This window comes from Narcine bancroftii, chromosome 5, assembly GCF_036971445.1.
Source record: "Narcine bancroftii isolate sNarBan1 chromosome 5, sNarBan1.hap1, whole genome shotgun sequence".
NCBI classification, from domain to species: domain Eukaryota; kingdom Metazoa; phylum Chordata; class Chondrichthyes; order Torpediniformes; family Narcinidae; genus Narcine; species Narcine bancroftii.
This window is the reverse complement of record NC_091473.1, coordinates 127,650,681-127,665,778: the sequence shown is the minus strand read 5'-3', so window position 1 is coordinate 127,665,778 and position 15,098 is coordinate 127,650,681. Positions and strand designations below refer to the sequence as shown.

Here is a 15,098-nt window from a genome sequence, read left to right as displayed (position 1 = left end):
GGTACTTATATTTTGTGGAAGTGCATGCCTCCACCACTATCTCGGGCAGTGCATTCCAAATCCCAGCTACTATCTATGTAAGAAAGTAATTTCTTCCTCCAGTCCTCTCAGCGACTTGCTCCATACCCTAAACCTATGGCACCTAGAAACATACCTCTGTTACTTTGTTAAATTTTTAACAATTCAGCTTGGCAGAAGACACTTTTGTCCAATGAAACACTTGCCGCTCAATTAAGCTACCAAACCCATACATTCTGGGGAGTGTGAACACCTGGAGAAAACCCATACTCATCACAGAGAGAACGAACACACTACTTGCCAATAGTGGTGGGTTTGAACCTGGATCAATCGCACGGTAAAAGGTTTCCTACCATCTGCACTGTATGCAAAGTTTTAAATTATTATTATTCATCTGTATTCCTCAAGAAAAAAGACCTTTTAGTTGGGATGGTGAAATTCTGGAATACCTTAAGATTTTGGTTAAGGATGGTGAAATCTTAGAGCACATTAAATTTAAAATGAGGGGTTAATAGGTGTCCAGCAGGCATTATAATGTGGACAAATCTTTCAGATGAGATGAGATGCATTCTACTCTGCTCAGGGGTTAATGATGGTGATATTTTGTTCATTGGACAAAGGTGAGGTGCCAAATAATTGAAAGACTGCAACTGTTGTATTTTTTTTTACTTGAACAATAAGAGAAATAAGCAGGCGAGTTGGACTTGCATCAGTGGTAGGGAAATTATTGTTGGGGGGGGGGTGGAGGTATTATGAGAGGATTGTCATGTACACTTGAAAATGCAAGGATTAATCAGGGATAGTAGGCATGGATTTGTTGATGGAAGATCCTGTATGACTAAATTTTAAAGAGCTGACAAAGTATTTTGAGTGCAGTTTATGGGGTTCACATGGATTTCAGTGAGGACTTTGACGAGATTCCCACAGGGTGGGATGAACCACAAGATTAGATTTCTCGAGGTCCAATGCAGTTTGGCAAATTGTCAGCTATTGCCAAACCAATTTTAAATCCAGAGCAGTGGGTCTCAACCTTTTTATTTCCACTTACCTACCTCTTTAAGTATTTCCTATGCCATGGGTGCTCTGTGATTAGTAAGGGATTGCTTAAGATGGTATGTGAATGGGAAGGGAAGGTTGAGAATCACTGCTCTTGACCCAATTGTTACTGAAATATTTTGCTTGAGAAAAATTGTCATTGGCCCATTTCCTTTGGAGTTATGAAACTGTGCACATAACGAGTCAATTAGGTACGATTAAAACATTGGTTTTCAAACTTTTTCTTTCCACCCACATTACACCTTAAGCAATCCCTTACTAATCACAGAGCACCTATGGCCTTAAACCTTTCCCCTTTCATCTTTCACCCATGTCCTCTGCTTTGTATCTCACCTACCCTCAGTGGAAAAAAAACCTACTTGTATTGACTCTGTCTATACCCTTCATAATTTTAAATACATCGATCAAATCTCCATTCTTACCTGAAGTCTGGGGAACATCCTAGTAAATCTTCTCAGCATTCTCAATCTAAATGATAACTAGTTACGTAACCAAAACTGCACATAGTACTCCAAATTTGGCCTCAGTATCTTATACAACTTTAGCATAACATCCCAACTCCTATACAAAATACTTTGATTTTTGAAGGCCAATATGCTAAAAGCTCTCTTTACAACCCTATCTACCTGACACTGTTTTCAGGGAATTGTGTATCTTTATTCCCAGATCCCTCTGTTCTACCACACTCCTCAGTGTCCTACCATTTAGGGTATATAGCCTTTCTTGGTTTGTCCTTTCAAAATACAACACCTTACACTTGTCTGCATTCAATTCCAACTGTTTTTTTTCCAGCTGGTCCAGATTCCTCTGCAAGCTTTGAAAGCATTCCTCACTGGCCACAACACCTCCACCAACCTTTGTGTCATCTGCAAACTTGCTGATCCAATTCACCACATGATCATCCAGATCAATGATATAGATGACAAACAATAGTCCCAGCAGTGATTCCTGAGGGACACCACTAGTCACAGGCCTCCAGTCTGAGAAGCAATCATCCATCAGCGCACTACTCTCTGGCTTTTCCCAACCAGCCATTGTCGAATTCAGTTTAATACTTCCCCATGAATACCTAACATCTGAACCTTCATGACTAACCTTGTCAAAGACCTTACTAAAGTCCATGTAGACAACATCCACAGCCTTTCCTTCATCAATCTTCCACCCAAGGTAAACAAACTAGACCTACCAAATCTTCCAGTAACAGTAATTCTCCATTCCAAGCAACATTATGGTGGATCTCTTCTATACTCCCTTTGTTCAAATTTGTCCTTGCCATTGTGTGGTGACCACAGTAGTGCACATATTCCAGGTGATGGGAACTTATTGGGGCAGGGAGTGGGAGCGATTGAGGATCATCATTAATCTACACTCAGATAGTCAGCATGGTTTTGATAAAGGAATGTACTTTTTCAGCTTTAACTCAAGCTGCCTGGGTTTCATTGAACGAGTTAAGTTTAAAGCAAGCAAAAGGATACATTACCTGGGGATGTGCCACAGAATGCATGAATTTAACACACAAAAGGAATTCAAATGTTCTCAAGAGTTTTGCTGTTTTGCTGGTGTTTGAGCTGCTAAAAGTCGGTTTGTATCTTTTGATAATTTTTAAAAAAACTTTTGTTCTTATCATCTAGATCTAGAATTCTGCCTCCTTATCAATGAATTCTTGATTTTTAATATTAATTTTGAAAAAAATTCAACCTTTAATTCAAGGATCATAAATGACAGATGAGTTTGTCTCTAATCTTGGGATTACTGATTCGTGCAAAATTATCTTTCCAAAGGACTCTGCTGTTAGTCACAATTCCAAAAGTGAAAAGAATGAGATTATCGTCACCTGGACTGCTCCAAATACCGGACACATTAAATTCAGGTAGTTTGAGTTTGCATTTTTTCTTTTGTTTTCTTTTCTGAACCACCAATGCAAATTTATTTGATAAAAGGGGATCCTGCTTCTTACAGTTATCCATGGTGTTTTTTTTTCTCACCTTTTCCTGATCTTTTGCTTTACAATGGGCAATCTGAGGATTTGAGTTTGTAGAAGGGAAGAGTGAGGAGTAGACTGCTGTTTAGATCTGCCTTTTATTTTTACCAGCATGGCTTTATACCTTGATGAAAGACTCAAGCCCGAAACATTAGTTATGTACCTTTATGTTTGCTATATACACCATTTCATCAGATGCAAGGATCGACAATGAGATAGACAACAGACTCGCCAAGGCAAATAGTGCCTTTGGAAGACTACACAAAAGAGTCTGGAAAAACAACCAACTGAAAAACCTCACAAAGATAAGCGTATACAGAGCCATTGTCATACCCACACTCATGTTCGGCTCCGAATCATGGGTCCTCTACCGGCATCACCTACGGCTCCTAGAACGCTTCCACCAGCGTTGTCTCCGCTCCATCCTCAACATCCATTGGAGCGCTTTCATCCCTAATGTCGAAGTACTCGAGATGGCAGAGGCCGACAGCATCGAGTCCACGCTGCTGAAGATCCAGCTGTGCTGGGTGGGTCACGTCTCCAGAATGGAGGACCATTGCCTTCCCAAGATCGTGTTATATGGCAAGCTCTCCACTGGCCACCGTGACAGAGGTGCACCAAAGAAAAGGTACAAGGACTGCCTAAAGAAATCTCTTGGTGCCTGCCACATTGACCACCGCCAGTGGGCTGATCTCGCCTCAAACTGTGCATCTTGGCGCCTCACAGTTTGGCGGGCAGCAACCTCCTTTGAAGAAGACTGCAGAGCCCACCTCACTGACAAAAGGCAAAGGAGGAAAAACCCAACACCCAACCCCAACCCACCAATTTTCCCCTGCAACCGTGTCTGCCTGTCCCGCATCGGACTTGTCAGCCACAAACGAGTCTGCAGCTGACGTGGACTTTTACCCCCTCCATAAATCTTCGTCCGCGAAGCCAAGCCAAGAGAGAGAGAGATAAAGTACAACGTTTGACTTGCTGAGTTTCCCCAGCATTGTGTTTTTGCTTCAAACACAATATTTTTATTGAAATTGAAATTCCACATTCAAAAAATACAGAGGGCATAAGAATACATACTAAAAATCAAAAAATAATACATAATACTTAGATCATCCCAGTTCATCTAAGGTACGCTGCATTCTTAATTAAACAAATTATATTACAGTAATATTTTATTGTTTTAAAGAATACCACCAAAAAAACTAACCTGTTTGGCAAGGAGATGAAAAAAAGAATTCCTCGTCAGAGTAATAGATTACCTTATTAGCCAATAATATCTCTGCATTAAAATACCAAATCAATGATCATGAAAACACTTCAAAAAGGGACTACACAGTGTTTGAAAATTTAGATTAGAATCAGAAATTGACCATCTAATCTTCTCTAAATTTAAACATGACATGACGTCACATAGCCATTGAGTATGAGTAGGCGGAGCAACATCCTTCCAGTTGAGCAACATTGCCCGCCTGACCATCGAGAAATAAAAGCTAAAACATGCAAATCAGATGTTGTTAAAGTTATGCCACTCTCTCCAAAAAAAGGCAATTAAAGGTTTAGTCTTAAAATTAACTTTTAAAAGAAGAGAAAAACTTTGAAATACTTCATTCCAATATTTCCCAAGACACCAACATGTCTAAAACATATGAATTAATGAGGCGTCTCCATCATTGCATCTATCACAGTGAGGAGATACATTCACATAAAAATGAGATCGTTTGACATTGGAACATGAGAACCTTTTGGACCACTTTAAATTGTAGGAGGGTGTGGCGGGTACATAATGATGAGGTATTAACCAATTTAAAAATTACCATCCAAGTTTCTTCAGAGATTAAAAACTATAGGTCCTGCTCCCAGGCTTTTTTAAAAAAAAATTATCTAAAGGAACCTCTCTTATTCCCAAAAACATGTCATGTGTTAGATATTGAACCATTATAAAAAGGCTTTAGTTGCCCATTCAGAGCCAGCTCTTCAGCGCTTGACGTCCTGCTTTGCGGAAACTGCCAAAATGTTTGGCCTGGAAGTCAGCCTGAAGAAAACTGAGGTCCTCCATCAGCCAGCTCCCCACCATGACTACCAGCCCCCCCACATCTCCATCGGGCACACAAAACTCAAAACGGTCAACCAGTTTACCTATCTCGGCTGCACCATTTCATCAGATGCAAGGATCGACAATGAGATAGACAACAGACTCGCCAAGGCAAATAGCGCCTTTGGAAGACTACACAAAAGAGTCTGGAAAAACAACCAACTGAAAAACCTCACAAAGATAAGCGTATACAGAGCCGTTGTCATACCCACACTCCTGTTCGGCTCCGAATCATGGGTCCTCTACCGGCACCACCTACGGCTCCTAGAACGCTTCCACCAGCGTTGTCTCCGCTCCATCCTCAACATCCATTGGAGCGCTTACACCCCTAACGTCGAAGTACTCGAGATGGCAGAGGTCGACAGCATCGAGTCCACGCTGCTGAAGATCCAGCTGCGCTGGATGGGTCACGTCTCCAGAATGGAGGACCATCGCCTTCCCAAGATCGTGTTATATGGCGAGCTCTCCACTGGCCACCGTGACAGAGGTGCACCAAAGAAAAGGTACAAGGACTGCCTAAAGAAATCTCTTGGTGCCTGCCACATTGACCACCGCCAGTGGGCTGATAACGCCTCAAACCGTGCATCTTGGCGCCTCACAGTTTGGCGGGCAACAACCTCCTTTGAAGAAGACCGCAGAGCCCACCTCACTGACAAAAGGCAAAGGAGGAAAAACCCAACACCCAACCCCAACCAACCAATTTTCCCTTGCAACTGCTGCAATCGTGTCTGCCTGTCCCGCATCGGACTTGTCAGCCACAAACGAGCCTGCAGCTGACGTGGACTTTTTACCCCCTCCATAAATCTTCGTCCGCGAAGCCAAGCCAAAGAAAAGAAGATAAAAAGGTTGGAAATTAAATATTACATCTATTAAATTTTTATCAATGCTCTAAGAAAATGTATGCAATTGAGATCACAAAAAATCTCTAAAGTGTAAATAACAAAATAAAAATGATAAGTATATTTCACCGACAGTTGTTCAATAAATAAATCTTTAGAATATTTAATGCCCAATCTATACCATTCTTTAAAAGTTACATCAATCATGGAATGTTTAAGTAAATAATAAGAAAAAAATAGGAGGAGAAAGAGAAAATCCCAGTAAATCAAAAGGTTTCCTAAATTGTATCCAGATCCTCAAAGTATGTTTAACTACTGGGTTATCAGTTAATTCATTTAAAGATATTGGAAGCGATGATCTGAAAAGAGAAATAATAGAAGATTTTGTAATAGAATTAGATTCCAAAAATACCCATATTTCAAGGAATATTGGAAACTTGGTTCGAAGAAAAAGGGAGGCGTACATTAGATATAAGAAGCATGGAGTTGTTTGAAAGATACATTGAATGTAAGAGGAATCTTAAGAGAGGAATTAGGAAAGCTAAAAGAAGGTACGAGAAAACTATGGCAAGCAGGGTGAAAACTAATCCAAAAGAGTTCTACAAATGTGTTAATGGTAAGAGGAAAGCTAGAGACAAAATTGGTCCCTTAGAAAATCAGAGCGGAAAACTGTGTGTGGAACCTAGAGAAATGGGGGAGATATTGAACAGTTTCTTTTCTTCGGTATTCACTAAGGAGAAGGATATTGGGAGATGTGGGATAAAAAAAGCAAATTGGGTAAATATGAGGAATATAGAGATTACAAAAGGTGTAGTTTTAAGGCTTTTGAAGAATATAAAGGTGGATAAGTCTCCGGGACCAGACGGGATCTTCCCCAGGACATTGAGAGAAGTGAAGGAGGAAATAGCAGAGGCTCTGGCGGTAATTTTTCAAATGTCATTAGATATGGGGATAGTGCCGGAGGATTGGCGCATTGCGCATGTGGTTCCGTTATTTTAAAAGGGTTCAAGGAGGAAGCCTGGCAACTATCGGCCTGTAAGTTTGACGTCTGTGGTAGGTAAATTAATGGAGAAAATTCTTAGAGATAGTACTTATAAACATCTGGATAGACAGGGTCTGATCAGGAGCACTCAACATGGATTTGTGGGAGGAAGGTCATGTTTGACCAATCTGATTGAATTTTTTGAAGAGGTGACTAGGAATGTGGATGAGGGTAGCGCAGTGGATGTTGTCTATATGGACTTCAGTAAGGCCTTCGATAAGGTACCACATGGAAGGTTAGTTAGGAAGGTGCAGTCTTTAGGTATAAATTTTAAGGTAGTCAAATGGATTGAACATTGGCTGAAAGGGAGAGGCCAGAGAGTGGTAGTGGATAATTGTCTGTCAGGTTGGAGGCCGGTGACCAGTGGTGTGCCTCAAGGATCTGTATTGGGCCCATTGTTGTTCGTTATATACATTAATGATCTAGATGATGGGGTGGTGAATTGGATTAGTAAATATTCAGACGATACTAAGATAGGTGGAATAGTGGATAATGAAGAAGGTTTTCAAGGATTGCAGAGGGATTTGGGCTGCTTAGAAAAGTGGGCTGAAAAATGGCAGATGGAATTTAATGCTGATAAGTGTGAGGTGCTTCATTTTGGTAAGAAGAATCAGAATAGGACATATGTGGTAAATGGGAGGGCATTGAGTAATACAGAAGAGCAGAAAGATTTAGGAGTAACGGTACATCGTTCCCTGAAGGTAGAAACTCACGTGAATAGGGTGGTGAAGAAGGCTTTTAGTATGTTGGCCTTTATCAATCATTGCATGGAATATAGGAGTTGGGAGGTGATGTTGAGATTGTATAAGACGTTGGTGCGGCCTAATTTGGAGTTCTGTGTGCAGTTCTGGTCGCCTAATTATAGGAAGGATATAAACAGAGTGGAGAGAGTGCAGAGAAGGTTTACCAGAATGTTGCCTGGGTTTAAGCATCTGGAGTATGGGGAGAGATTGGACAGATTGGGTCTTTATTCTTTGGAGCGTAGAAGGTTGAGAGGGTTTTGATAGAAGTATTTAAGATTATGAAAGGGATAGACAGAATGAATGTGGATAGACTATTTCCGTTAAGAGGAGGAAAGTTTAAAACAAGAAGACATGAGTTAAGAATTAAGGGGCAGAGGTTTAGAGGTAACATGAGGGGGAACTTCTTTACTCAGAGAGTGGTAGCTGTGTGGAATGATCTTCCGGGAGAAATAGTGGCGGCGGAGTCAATTGTATTATTTAAGAAAAGGTTGGACAGGTATATGGATGAGAAGAAGATGGAGGGTTATGGGCATTGTGCAGGGAGGTGGGACTAGAAAGGGGTGTTTGGTTTGGTGCAGACTAGAAGGGCCTAATGGCCTGTTTCCGTGCTGTAATTGTTATGTTATGTTATGTTATATTGGAATACAGCCAAAACATAAGACTTCATACATTGACTGCCCAATAATAGAACCTAAAGTTTGGTAAGGCTGAATCTCCATTCTTTTTAAGTTTATATAGATGGACTTTATTGGAAGATAAGATTGAGTCAAGGCAAAACAATATCTAGGAATAAAAACGGGGAAAGCCTGAAAAAGGTATATAAATTTAGGTAATATATTCATTTTAATAGAGTTGATTCGACCAACCAATGATAAAGAAAGGGGCAACCAATTTGATAATGCCCTTGGCACATGTTTTATTAAAGTGAGAACATTTTCTTTGAATGTTTTTATAGTTTTTAGTCATTGTTATGCACAAGTTATTAAATTGATTTCTTACAATTTTAAAAGTAAGATTAATATTGGTGCCAAATTATTCAAGGGAAAAAGTTCACTCTTATGTAAATTTAACTTATAACCTGAAAATTGAATGAAATGAAGTCTCAAGATTAGAAATAAAATGCAATAAACCATCAGCATTAAGTGAAACTTTGTGGGCTGTTCCCTTCCTTAAAATGCCAGTAATATCATTAGATTCTCGAAAAGTGATAACTAAAGTGTTGTAAAAGCCAGGTCAAAAAGCAACAGACTTAAAGGGCATCTTTGTCTAGTTCCACATCCAGAGATATCACACATTCCGAAACCTCCTTAGAAAGAGAGTATATATTATTTAATAAACAGTGTACATTGAAATGGGAGTACCAATGTTTTTTTAAAAGAATAAATCCAGTCTGATCATCATATATAATAAATGGCGAAATATTTTTGTCTACGAGCCAAAACTTTGGATAGAATTTTAGTATCAACGATGAGTAGAGAAATTAGCCTGTATGAAGAGCAGTCGACTAATTTTCTACTCTTTTTAAGAATTAGAAAAATGGAAGCCTCGTAAAAAGACTGTGATAACTTGCCCAGTTTAAAAGAATCGGGGGGAGGGGGGGTGGGAAATACATAGGTATGATGTAAGTACTGAGGAAAAAGCCTTATAAAATTCTCTGGGAAATCCATCAGGACCTGGTGACTTCCCAGAATGTAATGAACGCTCAGCCTCAGCAGTTTATTAATGGGAAACAGGTTGATCCAATTCCCTTTGATTATCAGCAGATAACACAGGAATATTCAATTGATCTAAAAAAAAATATTCATTATAATATTATGCTTAGGAGAGCTGGAGCTATACAGTTAGAATAAAATTCCTTAAATGTATCATTTATTTCTAAATGATCAGTTCTCATAACACCACTAGCTTTAGGAATTTCTTTGATTTGCTGTTTAGCTACTGAAGCTTTTAAATGATTAGCCAATAGTTTACCTGCTTTATTTCCAAGAATATAGAATTGACTTTTACCTTTTAAAAGTTTGCTTTCAATTGGATACATTAAAAGAAGGTCATATTTAGTTTTAATTTCAACACGCCATCTATATAAGATGGGGTCTGGATTGAGAGCATACCCTTCATCTAATTTTTTCAGTTGGTTAGCTAAATATTTTTTTCTCTTTATTAGTCTCTTTTTCCTAATGCTTGCAGTATAAGAGATGCTTCGTTCCCTAATAAAAGCCTTAAAGGTGTCCCAAGCAATAAGACTGTAAGTTTCTTCCACAGTATTTTTTTTTCAAAAAAGAGTAATTTATTCCTCCAAGAACTTTAAAAATTCCTTATCAGAGAGTGGGATTGAATTAAAATGCCAATGTATATTTATTTGACGATGATGGGAAATATTAGTAACACAGGAGCAAGGTCAGAAATGTCTACATTTTTGTATTGACAAGATCGAATTAGTGGGATTATTTGACTATCAATAAAAAATAGTCAATCTGCAAATATATACGGTGAACGTAGATAAAACAAATATTCCCTGTCTTCTGGATGGGGGAAAAAAGCCAGACATCAATAATACCACATTTTAATAAAAAGATAGAATGAATAAAGCCAATTTATTCAAAGTGGCTGGTTTAGAAGATGAACGATCTAAAACTGGATCTCAGCGGCAGTTAAAGTCTCTTAAAGGCTCAGATCAGGCAAGAATCAAAAGAAACATTCAAAAAATCCAGGGCCATCCACATTCAGTGCACAAATATTAGCAAACGCCACCAATTTATTATACAATTTCCCTGTCACCATAACAAGAGGACCATTTGTATCTGATACTATGTTATGTTGAACAAAGGGAATTGGATTATCTATAAAAATCAATACCCCTCAGGATTTGGCCTGAAGTGATGAGTGAAAATGCGGTCTGTTCCATCGTCTGAAAAGACATGTGTTGTCACTTTTATGCGTATGCATTTCTTGCAAAAATATAATTGGGACCTTGTTTTTTAATATAAACAAAAAATCTTACTTCATTTTGCAGGGTGATTTAACCCTCTGACATTAAAACTAAGTAACTCAACAACTTGATTCATTTAACAATTTAAAAAAATAAAGAGCTAGTAAATAGGGAATTTATTTCAATTATACTGAACAAGCACTGAAAATAAAGTAGACAAAAACGGGTGTGATTATACAAAGCCAAAACTTCCAAAGAGATACAAGCTCCCCCTCCACCCAAAGCCAAAAAGCTGACCAATAGACAGACAGCATCCTGCTAACAAAATTACCCATCCCCAAAAAATTTCTTGCTGGCAAAACTCCAATATTATAATGAAACCTTGAATTTGTTCCAAATAAGACCAAATGGCTAGTGCAATTACTTGCCAAGAACCGAGACTGAGAAAACTATTGTGTTTTCATAATATTAATAACACATAGTGCCATTAATAACAAGAAAGACAGCCTTGAAGTAAAGAATACATAAATACTAAAATATCAATTTAAATAGTTAATTCAGAATCAAGAAGCTTAAAATTTATAAGCTAAAGATTTAAATATTTTAAAAAAACTCTAATCAAAATGTATAAACACTAAGGCCTCATTCTATTATTTAACAAATTCAAGAAGTGATTCAGCTGGATAGAATTAGAGAAGAAACAGCTACTCGGATGGACAGATAAGAGATGGCAGTTGTTCTTCCAAGAATTTCAGGGCTTCTTGTTAGAATTGTCCTTCAGTTTAATCTGAAGGTGCACTGGAAAAAGCAGAGCAGGCTTAAAACCTTGATTGTACAATTCCGACATGACTGTCTTGAATTTAACATGTTCACTCATAACCTCAGATGAGTAATCTTCTCAACTATACCAATTTTCTGGCCTTTGTAATCAATTCTTCCTTTGTGACGAGCTTCATGTAATAAAAGTTCCTTAGTTTGAAATTAATGAAAGCACACTATAACTGATCGAGATCTCTGACTGGGAGGTGGTTTTGGAATCAACGACCTATGTACACCATCTATCGCAGGGAGAGTCAGCAGAACTCCAGATCCAAACTATTTAGACAGAAAACTTATAAGAAATGTAGCCGGCTGGCCTCCCTCAGTTCCAAGCCCAGAATTTGTAAATTATTTCTTCTACTTTTTTCTAGATTAATAATCTTCTGGGTTAATTTTTCATTAATCTTGAATAAATTTTTACAGAGCTTTTACATATCATCCATTCTTCCATCCAAAACAGTTGTGAATGCTTCATTAACTTGAATATGTTGATCATGTTCTTCAAAGGTGTTTTGAAAAGAATCCAGTTTTGCAATACATCTGTTTAAATTCATTTCTGAGTTGTAATTCATCAGAGGATTCTTTTTTATGTTATCAAAGCAAATCCATGATAGGCTCTAAAGACACAAGAGGATTGTCTTTTCTAGCATCTTCTTGTAGCCATGTTAAAGACAATTACAGTCATTAATCCAATTAAATTCAGTCAGCAGTATCGATCTTAAGAATAAGGTTTTAAAAAGGGTGGAACCAGTAAAGTAAAATGGAGCAACTTCAAAAAGCTGCTACCTCATCATCAACCAGCAGGAAGGCCCTCGTGTTTTTACTTGTACAAACCATGTGTGCAGGACAAGCATCTCTTCAAGTAGCTGATCTTTGTGGTCCATGGTATGCTGCTTCTGAGTAGTTCTGTGCATCAGACTAGCTAATATGTTTAACGTGTTTAAATGTTAGCTCCATTGGAGCCCAGCTATAGTTCCTGGGTTTTTTTTTCACCAAATCAGAATGAATTTTGACTACATGGAGTCTTATGGTTGCACATTTCATGAACCAGCTGTTTAAATGTTCATAGCAGTTGTATCAAAGTAACTGTTATTTTTTTAATTGTCTATGTACAGAGCTACTTTTGTGATGACAAAGGAAACATTCTGGATAGGAGTGAAATCCCAGATCATTCAAAGTATGGTCACTGGCTCCTCTGTGACTCCATTTACTTCCTTTCAGAATCAGGTGGGCTTAGCCTTCACTGCTGGTTCAAATTTGGACGCAGTAAGTTGAGACAGGATTGTTTAATCTTCCTCATGTATATTATTGAAATGACTTGACAATTCGACAAACTTACTGGAATTCTTTGAAGAAATGACAAGCAGGCCAGATAAGGGAGAGTGTGGAAGATCGGTGTCTCTGGGGTGAGGTCCCAATCAGCAGTTCACTCTCCTGAGGAATGAAGAACTCAAACTTTTCTTTAAGCCAACTCCCTTTGCACAGGCCTATGAGAGGGTCTATGACCTCCACAGAGGATTGGGGAAGCTCTCCAAACATGTAAACACATGGGTTTAAATTGTCCAACGCTATCTGACATGATTGATCTCAAAGCAGTCACCTGCTAGGCGGAAAGCATTATCCTATCAGCTTTAAGCAATGCAATGTTGCACCATATTGTGGACCAGTCAAACAGAAGTGTTCCTCTCCCCTCAGGAATTTTTAGAGTTTCAGTTCCCCTAATTCTTGTAAATCAGATGATTTCAGAGAGAAAGAAGACTGTTAGAAATTTATCAGCTAGGATGATATTATCAGGCAACTCACTTGCTGTTCTTGGTCAGGCTAGTGGAATTTTAGCTTGGCTATCGTTGCTAGGCAACACACATTCTGGGCCCCCCTCACTGTCCTTGGGTATCTGGAACCGACCCAGCAAATACATTAACCAAGTGGCATTTATGTATTATATTTTGATTAATTAATGTGTTAACCTATTTGATGTATTAATCAACATCAATACAAACTAGAAAGACTCTTGCTTCTACAAGAGGCAATGCATGTTGTGTATTTGGATTTTCAGAAGGTAATTGACAAGGGAGCCCATGGTATAATAGGAATGTGCTAACATGGATAGAGCATTGGTTGATTGGCAGGAAGCCGAGAGTCGGAATACAGAGACCATATTCTGGTTGGTTGCCAGTTGCTAATGGTTCTTTTTCCGTTGTATATTAATGATTTAGATTATGGCCAAATTTGCAGATGATCCGAAAGTAGGTAGTGATGAGGAAACAGCAAGGCTGTAGAAGGACTTGGATAGATTAGGAGAATGGGCAGAGAAGTGGCAAATGGATTACAATGTCAGAAAGTACCTGGTCATGGACTTTGGTAGAAGAAATAAATGGGCAGACTCTTTTCTAAATAGGGAGAAAATTGAAAATTCCTAGATGCAAAAGGACCTGGGAGTCCTTGTGCAGGATACCCTGAAGGTAAACTTGCAGGTGTAGTCAGTGGTGACGGAGGCAAATGCAGAGATGGCGTTTAGTTCAACAGGAATAGAATACACTGTAAGAGCAGGGATGTGAAGTTACTGGTGAGACCTCACTTGGATTATTGTGAGCAGTTTAGGGTCCATCATTATGCTGACATTGGAGAGGGTTCAAAGGAGGTTGACAAGGATGATTCCAGGAATGAGGAACGTTTGATGGCACTTGGCCTATATTTGTTGGAATTTAGGAGAATGAGTGGTGGAGGGAAATCTCATTGAAACATTTCAAATGCTGAAAAGCACGACCGAGTCGAGGTTTAAAGATTGTTTCCCATGGTAGGAGAGCCTCGGACAAGATGGAACAACTTTAGGATTTAAGCACAGTGAAATTGCATTAACCAACGGATGGTTAATCTGTGAAATTTGTTCACAAGATTTAGGAGCAGAAGTATACCCATTGGCCCATTGAGTCTGCACCATCCGATCTATGTCTTAAATGTACACAACTACCTCACTTCTACAGCCGTCTGTGGTGGGGGTGGGGGGGGGGGAAGTTCCACATACTCATGACCCTCTGACCGAAGACATTTTTATGCATCTCTGTTTTAAATTGATGCCCTTTTATGTTGAGATTGTGCCCTCTTGTCCTTGACCCGCCCTACCATAGGAAACATCCTTGCTTTAACCTGACAAGGTGCCCAGGCCTGAATTGTTCATAACTCTTTACTTCCTATGGATTCTGTGTGACCTGATGAATTTCTCAAACACCTTTGTGTATTGCAGATTTTCTTGTTTATCTGGTTGTTAGGTTTATTGACTGCTTTAAATTCTCCCTGGTGTGGTTAGGTGGCAGGGGCATCAGGGTAAAATCACAGGGAATGTGAGAGAGAATAAGTGGTGGAGTGGGTTATTCTGAGAGTCAGTACAGACTCCATCTATGTAGAGAATTTGTGTGTAGGATTATGCTTCCAATGGTGCCACAGCATTTTATTCCTTCACAAAGAACCATAGAACATTAAAGCATTAAAACAAACCCTTTCGTCCTTCTAGTTTGTGCCAAATTATTATTCTGCCTGGCCCCACTTTCTGGCACCCAGTCCATAGCTCTCCATACATTTTTT

The 15,098-nt window shown here is 38.9% G+C and overlaps 1 protein-coding gene across 5 annotated transcripts in view; it reads left to right on the top strand.

Annotated features, from left to right (window-relative positions):
• The window catches only part of LOC138763961 (putative ferric-chelate reductase 1), a 68,482-nt gene that overhangs the window by 15,821 nt on the left and 37,563 nt on the right, over window positions 1-15,098 (top strand). For 4 of the 5 annotated variants that reach the window (XM_069939031.1, XM_069939033.1, XM_069939034.1 and 1 more), the window contains exons 4-5: window positions 2,856-2,944; window positions 12,632-12,782. In XM_069939031.1, coding sequence (XP_069795132.1) covers window positions 2,856-2,944; window positions 12,632-12,782 — 240 coding nt within the window. The remainder of the gene's footprint in view (window positions 1-2,855; window positions 2,945-12,631; window positions 12,783-15,098) is intronic. The other variant, XM_069939032.1, reaches the window with a different exon arrangement.